At 39.7% G+C, this 13168-nt stretch overlaps 1 protein-coding gene across 13 annotated transcripts in view; it reads left to right on the top strand.

Moving 5' to 3' along the window:
* Nucleotides 1-13168, top strand: part of NCKAP5 (NCK associated protein 5) — a 507525-nt gene that overhangs the window by 277072 nt on the left and 217285 nt on the right. For 12 of the 13 annotated variants that reach the window (XM_061442407.1, XM_061442190.1, XM_061442334.1 and 9 more), the window contains one exon: nucleotides 12470-12603. In XM_061442407.1, coding sequence (XP_061298391.1) covers nucleotides 12470-12603 — 134 coding nt within the window. Of the gene's footprint in view, nucleotides 1-12469; nucleotides 12604-13168 lie in introns of those variants that run through there. The other variant, XM_061442886.1, reaches the window with a different exon arrangement.

The following is a 13168-nucleotide window of genomic DNA, read 5'->3' as shown; positions in this document are numbered from 1 at the left end:
CAAAGTGGAATTCCACTGACTGATCCATTAAAGCCAAATAAAATTCTTAGAAGAGTAGGTTTTTTTCTAATGCTTATCCTATGTGTATCCTGCTGCGTAACTCGTATCTTGCTAATAACAGATCCAACTGGGAAACGCTTTATTCAGCCGCATGCCCATTTGTTCTGTGAGCATTCAGTTCTTTAGAAAGGAAACCATTTATATCATCTAAAGAACATGTTGGTCAGTTACAGAGGAGAAAACCCATTCTCTTTGCATGCAGGCACACCGGCACGGCAGATAAGCAGGAGTCATTTAAGATGTTACTGTCTCCCTGCTGGGGGTTACTGTTACCTCAGCAGAGTGGGTGGGGATTATGCCAGTGCTCCATCATTGCACAGCCTGCGAAGTTACTTCAAAGCACGTCTGGGTCTGCTGGTGAGTTCAGTTAAGCCCTTTGCCTTATACCCCATCCTGAGCCTTAAGCAATTCTCTGCTGACTTGAAAGGCTGGTGACCTCCAGCTAGTGATGAGGGGTGATCAGACTGAGGCAGTGACCTCTTCTACTATTGCGGTGGGATCTGGAAGAAACTTGGTGGCTGGGCCCTCCTTGTTACTTGTGCTCTGGGACAGTGTCCCTTCACTGAACACTTTAGAGAGCATAGGAGGAAATGCTGCAGATAGTGTATTGCTTTATATGAATTCCATAAGTCAAAATCAATACCAGATATAAACAGTGTAGCTTGAGTGACCTGTCGCCCTTAATTGTCTTTTTATCTGTTGTCTTCTACGTTTTCTACAGACTGTTGTGTTGCAGGTGGGGCACCATTCCACTGTAGGAAGTCCCCTTAAATGGATAGGCATCAATGTTTCAGAAATCAAAGTCCAGCATGACTACAAATTCATGGTTTCTTTCCACCCCACTCAGGCTAGACTTCATAGCCCTTTGCAAGTATGCCACAAATACTGTTTTCCAGTAATGTTTACATAGTGGCTTATCAAAATATTATTACCTGCTTAAAATGAACTTGAATAAACCTTCTGAGTCCGAACTGAGCACTGGCTGTCATAGTTCATGTGATTATCTTTTACAGACTCTCCAAACAATGCAGACAAGATCTGGAAACTGCCTGCCTTTTAAAACCCCCTTTGAAAAATCTTTCTTGCATTTTGAAAGTGTATCAGTTGTGGGACTACACTGGTTTACAGAGCTTAAGGTCTCTCTTTCCTCTCTCAAGTCTTTTCCTATGCTGAAACTTCATCCAAACTGACAGCAGATGTCTGTTGTTCAACTATAAAATAAACCCACGATATATAAAAAATTAAATGTAATCTCAGCAAGTGCAAATGTGGAACCCACCCTAAATCGTATGGCCTACAGCTCATCTCATGCACCAATACAGTATATGATTGTTTTGAAAGCGTTGCTGTAGGTCACAAAAAGTCCAAAGAACATGTAATGCACTTGAGAGTACTTCAGGCAAATCTTCTGGCCCTCACTGCAAGACTTTTCTTTTGATCTGAGAAGGAGTTTCTGATTACTAAATATAGGCAATGACCCTATGGGGAAGAGCACTTTCTTGAATCTGGACCCTTTTCTAAATCACCTGGGTTCATTTATTCCTAGTCTTTGTTGTGTGAGTGGGGAGTTCAGTCCCATGCCCTGTTTTATTTAAATAAATTGACTAGAGAATGACAAGAGACTTGCAGTCTATCGTCAGCAAAGCATTCAACTCTGTGAATGTGGCTCTTGGAGAATGCCTAAGTACTTGCAGGCTGTAACTGTGTTACTATCTAATGTTTTGGTGTCAGTTTTATTTATTCGGAGATGTAGTTTTGTTCTGATGAAACTGTAAAACCTGAGTTGTGTTTCTGTAACTGGGAACTTTTGTTTTGCCAGTCAGCCTTACCATCTGTGTTTCGTACATGTTTCATACATTGCTACACTGGTACCCCTTTAGGAGGTGTTCAGGAATTGCAGATCTGACAGAAAACTGTAGGTAAATCAAACAATTGATGCTTTGCTGGCCCATGTAGGTTGGCTCCCGCAAGCTGTTGTGTACACACACTCTTCTGTGCTGTTTATGGTTCAAACACCATTATTATACATTTTCTTGAATCAAACAAGTGGGAAACATAAACTAGCACAGACTGGGGATTTTTGCTTGTTTGCAACTGAATTAATAAAAACTCATTGTAAACAAGTGACATTGGTTATAAAGCTTTGTTTCTGCTAAGAAAAGACTGTATATTCCTGGGGTAAAAACCAAACACCTTTATGCGTGGTTACACATCTTAAAAAAAAATAAAATGTGTAAAAAGGGCTTAGAATTATAATTAGCCATTACAATGTAAGATATTTCAGGGAATTTAATTTTGGTTTACATTATATTTATTGTTAATCCCGCTGTTTCTCTTTTTGGTATTGAGTTTTTCTCCCCACACTTCTGAATACTAGGTATTCATATGAATTATGTTTCTTGTAATATTGTTTACAAGTTGTTATTTAATCTTGAAAAACATTTCATTATGCTTAATTTAGAGAAATGAGATTTCTTTAATTACTGTCTGTAGAATCTATTAGAAACTCAACTGCATTTGCAAGTTCATTTTTTAGAAGTGTTATCATTTTAAGATTAATAATTTTTAGAAGTCCATGATCTGCCTATTTGGGGCTTTCAAATTCACTAAGAGTATTCTTTCTAGACCCCTCCGCTTAGAAGGAAATAGTGAATAAAATGGAAATATTACCTCTGCTAAGAACTGCAGATCAATACAAGTCTTTGAAATTGGGCTGTCAATTGTGAATTTGTCTGAATAGCAATTGTTTTATTAGGGAGAGAGAATTACCAAAATATGCATTGCTTGTCTTCATTCAACATTGAAAATACGATGCAGAGATGTCCTTTAAGGAGCTGGGGGTGCGAATGTTTCATTTGCATAAAGTACGCATTTCACTGTCACAGACTGTGTGTAACCACTGGATCTAAAAGTGTGCCTCCAGGAAGGGTGCTAAGAGGTCCACTTCCACTTACTTGTTTCTGGAAGACTCCGAGTGGGATTTTTTTGTTGTTACTATATTGTTGGGTGTTTTTTAAAGGTATCTCCAATTTTGTGTGTCCTGTCATGGTGTGTTTCACAGAATTAAAGATCTGTTGGGCAGTCAGAGCTCCCTTTCAGAGGGCGGGCATACACCATAGCTATTGAAAGCGATGGGAGGGATGGTGCTAGCTACCTAGCTCTGTGCTGAAAGGGTTTATGAATTATTTAATTATTTTTTTCCCCCGTGAAATAAATGTTGTCACAACTCCAACTATATATACAGTACTGCTCGTGTAATAGCCTGCCTAATTCAGATTAATTGTAGGCTTGTAATGATAAAGGAGCTTCTGCACAGCAGTTATTCTGTCGTACAGATGCAATTAAAACTATATCAGTGCAGTATAAATAATGCTAAATTAAGTTGCTGTCCTTCCACATGGTGGCAATTTTGAGCTAGTGCACAATGAAAGCTAGCATCTTATTTTATTCATGAGGAGTAACTCCATCAAGAAGGAGTTTCTAATTTACTTGAATTACTCTGGAGCAGTGTTATCACCCAAGAATATGAAGTGTGTAAACTACTGTCACTAAAATATCACTAATAGTAATAACCCTTTCCTATTTTGCTGTTCATCTCAGAGCCAAGCAAAGCTTGAAGTTTGCATCTGACAGGCACAGGATACATGTGCTAGTGTGATATGAAGCCAAAGAGAAAGATGTATTGACATGTGAAAAAATTCATAGTGGAAAATAAATTATTTTCCTAAAAATATTTACTTTAGCTGTTTTCAAAGCAGTTTTAGAAAAGGCTAGTACAAATTAGTTAGTGTCAGGCTTTACTGGTTTGTTCAGGTAGTCTGTCATTTTGGAAGCAGGATCCTGTTCTAAAAATACATAGTTTTTTCTTACTGAAATGAAAAAGCTAGAAGATACCAGCCTAAAATTAGGATACTGCTTTTTATGCTATTTATATCTTGAAGTTGCAGAGCTTTAGCAGGAATAACTTTAGGAAAATGATTACATCATAAAATAATTGGGGGAAAAAGTAGAGGCCTTATGTAAGTTAAGGAATTGTCTTCCTTAGCCTTTGTAGTACAAATCTGTATCAGGTGAAAGGGTAATTCATTTTGATTACAAAGCAGCCACACAACTTCACCCTTCTTTATTTTGAAGATACAGAAATATAGGTACCTCTCCTTCCATGAACCCTCCAAGTGCTTAAGTTATTACTGTTTGTACCTTAATGTTTCTCTGTGCTTTAAATACACCTATAACTTTATCCCTGGGATATCTGTGTTTAATGGTATTTGTCAGTATTCCCAGTATAGCTGGAAACAGTAGCAAGGGACAAAGGCATATTAACTGCCACTGTTGGAAAGCTCTAGTTTCAATAGCTGACTAATTTAATAAAGTCTTGTTACAGTAAAATGATTCAGGTGTAAGCAGCCTGCAAAAATTGTAATAAGCACAATAAGCAATGCACTTCTTTTTTTCCCCCACTCTTTGGAGTAGTGTTTTTTCATGCTGTCAGAGTCCACCACAAGGAATGCTGCAGTGTTCTGCAAAGTTGTTTGTCAGTGCCTTGGTTTATTTTTGCAGAGCAGTATTGATTACAGAATGAGAAACATTTGGTTTAACAGGGATCGATGAGGAGCAAACAAAGGACACTCTGAAGTTTGACTCATTTGAATTTGAACAAAAATACAGTACCTGGTGCAATTTATGATGAAATAAAAAATGATATCTGCTCTCTGTTCTTGTAATCACATTTCTGTCATCTGTGAGTGAAATACGATTAGACAGAGAGGGCTGTAGTCTCCTGTCTGCTGGTCCCCAGGTTGCACAAGGGGAATTTGAAGGGGGAGGTCCTGCCTTGTGTGGTAGCCCTGGGCTTTGCAGCAGGGCATCAAGCAGGTCCCTTTGCCTCTGGAGGTGACCACATCAAGAGACCTCACCTGCCTTGTGCATAAGACAGATGAGGGCAAACCACTTTGGACTCCTTGACCTTTTTTTTTGCAGGACCCAGACATGAACTCTTATAAAATATCTGTAACTCTTGTACTTCTCTTTAACCAACAGCTTAGGTTGTGGGCAACTGAGGCTTGGATGTATTATGTGGCACTTGAACAAATACCATTTGATCAACATGTATTATGTTGGGGGAATTAAATATTCATTGCATCAGAAAAAATTAGTTACTTTGTTAAAGTAACCAACTGGGACATCAAGTTGCAAATTACAGTTTCTATTTAATTAATATTTCATAATTAATTCTTGAAAATTAGAATTGTTTCACCATCCCTCTCTCATCCCTTATCCCAGGCTGCTTTGTGGCTCCGGCCTGCAGCAGTCTTTCAAAAGTGGCATACAGAGGTGATAAAATAGTGGGTTTGAGTACGTTGAATATGCATATTTATTCATAACAGTATTGGGCATTGATTTGCTTGGGAAACTGATTTTAACATACTTCTAGTAGTTGCTGTTTATTTCCTCAATTCTGTTGCAATTGTTGTCTACTTTGGTGGTGCTGGTTTTGTCTGCTTTTGTGGCCAGTTGATTCTCTCTGGCTTATAGGATCTTGTGTTACAGAATAGGTGATGATTCTGTTAAATATGAGTTTTACGGTATGCTATCAGACACATAGTGTTAGAAAATGCATTAAAAATAAGCATATAAATACTCAGGTCAGCAATGACTTAATGGTGCTTCAAACAAAAAAAAAAAGTATTTTTCCCATAATTTAAATTCATTGCAAAGTATCTGTTTGAAATCAATATTAATTACACAGAAATTGTGACCCTCTTTAGCAAATGCTTTAAAATAGTTGTTAAAAAAATGTGAAGCTTATTAGCCTGATTTTGAGCAACATTAAGCCCATGTTAAATATTCTCAACTAGACTTTTTTTGCAAAATAGTGCTCTCAAGTGAGCATAATTAGTAGTGCCATAGTAAAACCCTTCTCATGATGCACCGGGGAAGCAAAGAACATCTTCAAGAATACATTTTTGATATTTGAACTAATCATCCTAGTTATACCTAGGTGTTCTTAAGAATTGCTTTTCATAAGACTCAAACGTAAACTAAACTGAAAAAGGAGGCACCAGTTCCTATGCAGCTGTTGGGCTGGCTCCCTTATGATAGAGCAGCACCCCCTATGGCATGCATGCCATGTGTATACTAAATCTCTTTACTTTTTCACTTGCAGCTATCTATAGTTGAAATGTTGATGCACAGCCACATTTTTGTTTAACATACAGATAACATTATTGATCAAAGGAATAGTATGATTTTTATGTGAACGGTAAATTAAAAGGCTAAAACACTCTGGTGTGGTGCGTTGACTGCTGGGCACCCACCTATCTGCTCTTTTGCTCCTCCTCCTCAAGAGGACTGAGGGAGAAAATAAGGTGAAAAAGCTCATGGGTGAAGATGAAAACATTTACCCTTACAGGCAAAACAGGCAGCTTAGGGAAGATTAATTTAATTTATTACCAATTAAAATAGATTTGGATAATGTAAAACAAAGACAAATTTAGAACAGCACTTTCCAAAGTGTAGTTTGCAGAGTTTGATTCCCCAGCTTCCCCTGCTGAGTGGCGCAGGGGAATGAGGATGAGGTCCGTGACAGTCCCTCGCTGCTGGACCTTCCTCCTCACGGGTTTCCCCAGCTCCAGCACGGGCTCTTCACAGCCTGCAATCCTTCAGGAGATGTCCCATGTGTTCCCTCCATGGGCTGCAGGTAAATACCCACCCCAGCTCCGGGAGCACCTCCTTCCCAGGCCTGGGCCCTCACTGGGCTATTTCTCACACTATTTACCTCACTCCTCAACAAGGAGTTTTGCTCTTTATTAAATACATTTCCCAGAGGTGCCACCAGCATCAGTGGTGGGCTCAGCTGTGCCCTGCGGTGAGGCCATGACTCAGCCAGCTGTAACTGGCTGGAACCGGCTGTGTCCAGCACAAGGCAGCCCTGGCTTCTCCTCACAGAGGAGCTCCCACAGCCTTCCACTACCAACACATGGTCGCAGACACATCCGATCCACTGACATTAAGTAAGATTATTAGGGTGGCACATGGTTGGGGGGGGCAGCAGTGGAAAATGGTTTTAGGTGGAAAGGAAGGAGGAATGAGCTGTCAGTTAAGCAGCTTTAACATGGAGGACACAAGATCATCAGCACTGAGGAGGGGAGAGAAGCAGGACCAGCAAAAAGGGTGGGGTGGGACTAGAGGGTTTTGAAGTAAGAAATCTGCTTGTGTTAGTTGAATGCTTGGCCCTTATGGAGAGAAGTCCCCAAGTACTTCTCTGAGAAGGTTTTGTCACAGAGTTGGTCGCGTCGTTCAAACGAGACATCTGCTGATTTTATTTGCGATGACAGGTAAAGGAGTTAAACTGCACGTCCCTGACTTGGAAGGCTTGAGTGTCATCTGTGTCTAATTTTAAAGTTGACAGGAAAATAGCTCAGAAAGGAAAAAGAGGTAAGAAGACAGCCTTTCTGTTCAAAACCTTAAGGTGCTGCGTGTTCACTCTGCATGCTAGGTGTCAAACTGGCCAGCAATGATGGGCCTATTGCACCACGCACTGCCCTCCGCCTCCTGTGGCTGCTGCCCACCACATCCACTTTCATGTTTTGTCACTTCTGCCTTTTCTGGTGGCTGTCACAGTGTTAGGGGTCACTTGAGAGGGGACACTTGCAGTGTGGTAGAAGTGAAAGAACCAGGTGCTGACGTTTGCGACATCCAAAGGGAATTAAAGGAGACAAAAATAGTTGAGCACTTCTTAGGAGACACTTGTCACATGGCTGCTCTGGGTCAGTCCTTAGACTGAGAGCATGGCTATTAATGAGTAACTCTGAAAATAAGCATTGTCTCTTGGCCTCTTCATGGAGTGCTGAGGAGCAGTTAGAATTTTCTGTTAAATATATGCACTATTTTCAGTCTAGCCATAAATAGTTTTCATGCATTTTGTTTTGATCATGAATACCTCAAATTGGATTCCTTCCTTAACTTTGAGGAGACGAGTTAGTGTGTGGTACATGTCCCTGACTAGATGAGAAATGAAACATTTTGACATGAACGTTTCTACAGCTACACAAAAAGGAACTCGTTGAAGTGCAAACGCTGGCTCATGAACATAATGAGCAGCTAGTGAAACTTGATTGCTGAAATGTTCATGAAGAAGTAATTGCAAACAGTATTTGTTCAAGTGTTAAAATATTCCAGTACTTGCACAAAAGTATTGGTGGAGTTTGTTAACCCTGTCTTTCATTCTAGTTTGTTCACACAAAATTTTTGCATATTTGAAAAGTTATCAGAAATTTGACAGGGTGATGTGATGGAAGTCAGGCTATCTGGAGAGGCTGACAAAGGGAAGCAAGGGTGAAGTAAGGGTTATACTTGTAAGAGGAGAAGGTTATAGCTGTGCTGCAGAAGGCAGGGAGAGGAAGCATGGAAAAATAGTTTGAGCAGAGCTCATGTAGAGAAGGAGCTACAATTAAAGAGGAATTGGCAAGTGGGAACTTCATTGGAAGATGGCAGTGATTTTTCTGGTGTTAAAACATGCTGATGCATTTCACATACTTTCTTTTTTTATTTAACCTTTTCTTCACATGGCATGCTAATAGTCTCTCTTTCCAGTAAGCTTATGTTCACTGTAAAACCTTGAACTGTTTCTGGCTAGTTCATGTCCTCGCACACATCTTTATTTTGCACAGGAATAAAATGGGGTTAGCACAGAGGAGGTTGTAAAGGGGGTTGACAATGCAGAATTTCTGAAGAATTCAGCAGTATGCTATCTGCTTCCAGGAGATAAAAAAACCCCAAACAACCCAAAACCTCTCTGTTTAATCCTGGCCTTTCTGTACATTAGGCTCACTTCTCTCTTCTGACACTTCATTACGGCTTTTCTGGCTTTGAATAAAAATTTAGTTATCTTCTCTTGTAGATACGATCACTACTGCTGGGAGACCTTCTGTGTGTAGTATACATGAGAGTTTTGTGTCCTGGAGTCTGAAAACTTGCTGAGTGTGGGTGGGTGGTCTCTTGCTTCTTTCCCTCCACCCTGTATTTAATGTCTGTGATCTGGCTGAAAGCAGATCTTCTTTCTGCCTGCAAGAAATGGCAGAAGTGCCTCAAACTTGCCAACAATTTCTTGTGAGAAGCACAAACTGAAGGCTGGTGGTGTTATTGCTGTACAGCTGTCTCATGGGCAGTCTTCTTTCCATTCATACAGGAAATTTTTCATTACTGGAAGAGAACCCAGAATTTCAGGGCTGTAGGTTAGTGCTTTCGTTTCTGGTCTCATAGCCTTTTGACTTGTTCATTGTTCATCTCTTATCCTGAAAGGGAGCATAGCTTTTGTACAGCAACGATATGTGCACATACATAATACTGTGCACTTATTTAATACTGTGCACATATATAATACTGTGTCATAGTGCTTGCCCATGAGGTGGAACTGGACATTTAACGAATTCCAGAAGTTCCTAATGTTTAGACATTTCATTCTAGTAGTGCTATTGTTCTTGAAATGTGAGTTTATTTACGGGTTACAGTTACTTTTCTTAAGGTAATTCCTAGGTCTGTCCTTCTTAAAAAAACAAAAACAAAACCAAAAAAAACCCACACCCCCCCCCGCCCCCCCATGTGGCTATGCTGATCTTTTTGTGTATGGCAGTAATATAGACATCCCCTCATGAATGGAAGGAGTAAATGGTTAGCAACAGCATTCTCTGACCTAGCAGCAAGAGGTAAATGAAACCTGAAAATAGCTTATGCAGCTCTTGTAGGAGACAGTTTGGATTTGTGAATCTCTGCTTTATATTCAGTGCTCTACTAGAAAATGTGGTTTTGTGATTAGCAGCACCATGGCCATGCATGTAGATATAGCACATTTGTTCTTCAGGAGAATTGGTGGAGCTTTGTGCAACCTGCAAAATATCCTGTCAGTGAGATGGAGGACTGGATACTCATGTCTGCTCTGAAGTGTCATGTTTTGTCTCTCCCCTCCATGGAGATCTGGCTTTGTACTTAATGTAGAAAGAAGGGTTATTTGAGGACCAGAGCATTGTCAGTGTAGCAGACATATAGAGGTGCTGAATCAGAGTAAGATCGTTGTGGAGGTAATGGCACTCTAGTCTTCAGTTCATTATCATTAGCTGTTACTGCATCAGGTAGCTCAGGCACAGCCTGGTGCTTTGAGTCAACTTGGGCACTCAGGGGTTCATAGCAGTACCTGAATTTCCTCCAGTGTGGCTTATCAGTTTCCATAGGGACAGTTACATATTCGGTTTTAAACCCAATTTCTGTAGACGTCATTATCTTCTGAAAGCTTGTCTTAAGCCCTGGGTGGTAACTATATTTTTATTTTATGTAATTTTGCCTGCTACTCTGACTTTGGAAGCTCTAGTCTCTTTAGCAGCAGTGAAATGCTTCTGTAACAGAAGATGCCAACTGTATTCAGCAAGGGCCTCAGGAACAGTATAATTTTGAAGCTAGTGTTGATGGGATCTAAGCTGGAGAAATACTGCTTTGAATATTCTTTGTGTATCATTATCCCAAGTTACCCTTCATGAGCCGTACTTTCTGTATGTCTACTGTGCATCTTCTGCTGGGTGCTAAGCACTCTGCTCTTGTTCATGTGGCAGAAACCAATCACCTGGCAGAACATGGTTATGTAACAGCAAGGACAGTAATTAGGTAATTTAGTTAGAACAATACGTTTATTTTCTAGTAACCTGTTTCTTGTTTTGCCGTTTTCCAGATATTACATATGACCAACTAGACAGAAGCCCTCTGCTCTCTGAGTCATTTGCCCTATTTTTTTCACGAGCATATATATATATATTTCATTTAAGCCTTTGCAGCCTTCCTTTGTGGCGTCTGCTTATTTATCACTGTCTCTAGAATCCTTTTTCCACTTGGTAATGTTCATATTTTTGGTCCCTTGGTTACCGCTATTGTAAATTATTATCCAGTAAGATTTATAGTGGTGAGACATGTACAAATGATCTGTCTCCCCCATTTAATGGCTTAACACTAAGATACCTTTGTTGTTTTCTAATGAAACTGTATGTATAATTTTGAGATGAATTTTTGCAGGTGTGTCATGAAAATTTGGGTCAGCAGTGGAACTACATCAGACTGTCTGACAGGCTACAAATCGTACTGCGCCATGGGCACAGATTTTTCAAATCATATGGGTGTTGAACCCACTAACCCACTGTAGCTTTACAGTTACTTAACCTTTTCTTAGACAATTGACATTGGAGCCTCTCCACTGTCCAGTAACTAAGGTATAACACAAACCACTGCTGCTACCACCAATAATAATAATGATAAGGGGAATAACAAGGGAAGAGAATATAACACCTCAGGGACCAATACCTAACTCAACCCAGCAATGCACTAGCCCTTCTGGGTAGCTCTCAGTTTACATCCCTGGGCATGACGTGCTGTGGTATGGAAATACCTCTTTGGCTAGTTTGGGTTAGGTGTCCTGCCTGCTTCATCCCGGCTTCCCCTCCTCCCTGACAGAGCATGAGGCTCAGAAAGTCCTTGCTCAGACTAAACATTTGAGCAGTAACTAAAACCATCGGTGTTATCAGCACTGTTCCCAGGCAGAAAGTCAAAAACACAGCACTGCACCAGCTACTAAGAAGGAGAAAAATGACTGCTACTGCTGAACCCAGGGCACAGTAGCATTTTTTATAACTTTTCAGTTCATTCTCCTCCTCTTCTTAAATTGCATTTAGTTGTGACATGTGATTTGTGCAGATGTGTTGTATATTGTAGCTTGGGTGTTTTGGTCCGATGTTCTAAGAATTAGCAAAAACCGTATACTAATTTGCTTTTGAGAACTATTAGTAAAATTAATGGCATTTTTATTTCTCTCATATTTGTTTGGTTGGTACTCAGTTTTTAAAGACTATTTTTCATAGTATTTCAGTAAATAGGTTTGAATGGATTCTGATAGGGATTCTCCTGTCAGCCAAACCAAGAAAACCTGTGGCTTCAGAGTCAGGTCCTTCTCTGCTTGTGAGCTAGAAACGTTAAGGGGGGGTAACAGGTTGTCCTCTTTGGCTTGTTTCATGCTTCCCATGTCTGCATTCAAGCAAGTCAGATCACAGATCTCAAATACCATGTTTAATATTTATTTTGAGTGGAAGATAAAGGGCTTTGCAGGAGAGGGTGGGAGTTTATTTTTAAATATACTTATTTCAGTGAGTCTGAGCCAAGTAAGAGTATCTCAGCGTGATGGGGATATTCTGAAAGGCTTTCCATCTCTAGCTTGTCATTCTGTGAAACACTGCTACACAAAAAATGATGGGATTGGGGAGTTAGGGTAATTATTTTGATTGTTCAGTGATTTTTTCCAAATTAGATCTGAAATTTTTGCTAAAAGTGTGTTTTATGTGTACAATTAATAAATAATGTTTTTATGGTCTTTCAGCGTGAGAAGCTGATACATGAGTTGGAGGAAGAAAGACATTTAAGACTTGAGAGTGAAAAAAGATTGCGGGAGGTGACCCTGGAGTCAGAACGCAGCAGAGCTCAGATGCGTGGGCTGCAAGAACAGTTTTCAAGGTATGTTACATAAGTAAATTATGTTCAAAATACTGGAGGAACATACTTTGGTGCAAAAAGATTGATCAAACCTGTTGATAGAATGAAACTAAAGCAAAAACTGTTCTCCCTTTGAAATTCTGTAAACATGGCAGGCTTTTGGCTAAATGATTGTCCGCATCCTGTAAAACTTACAAGGTTTATAACATCATTCTATGTAATGGTGAAAATTTTCATTTCTAGAGATTTTGCTTTTTTGTTAAATTTTTGTTAGAATTCCCAATAATTTTTTAAGGACAGGTTGTCACTTCTCAAAAAGCGAATGTCATTGCTAAGTCAATGTTTGGTTGGTTGTTTCTGTTAAGCAGCAATAATAGGTTGGATCAATCTGAATAACGGATTAACTGATTCATTTAGGCCCCAGAATCTTTGAAAAGTTAAAGTTTAGTTTAATATGGTGAAAACAACTGTGGGGTGGGTTTTTTGCTTTTGTTATTTTTGTTGGGGTTTTTGGGTTTTCTGTGCTGGACATACTTTGTGGGCTTTTTTCCTCAGTGTCTGCCTTGCTGCTCCTCGGGTCTGAAAC

Source organism: Pezoporus flaviventris, unplaced genomic scaffold (genome assembly GCF_033815535.1).
Source record: "Pezoporus flaviventris isolate CSIRO_AGI_PZ_B2104156 unplaced genomic scaffold, CSIRO_AGI_Pfla_v1 ptg000001l, whole genome shotgun sequence".
NCBI classification, from domain to species: Eukaryota; Metazoa; Chordata; class Aves; order Psittaciformes; family Psittacidae; genus Pezoporus; species Pezoporus flaviventris.
The sequence above is the reverse complement of the archived record's forward strand: the minus strand, read 5'-3'. Positions and strand labels throughout refer to the sequence as shown.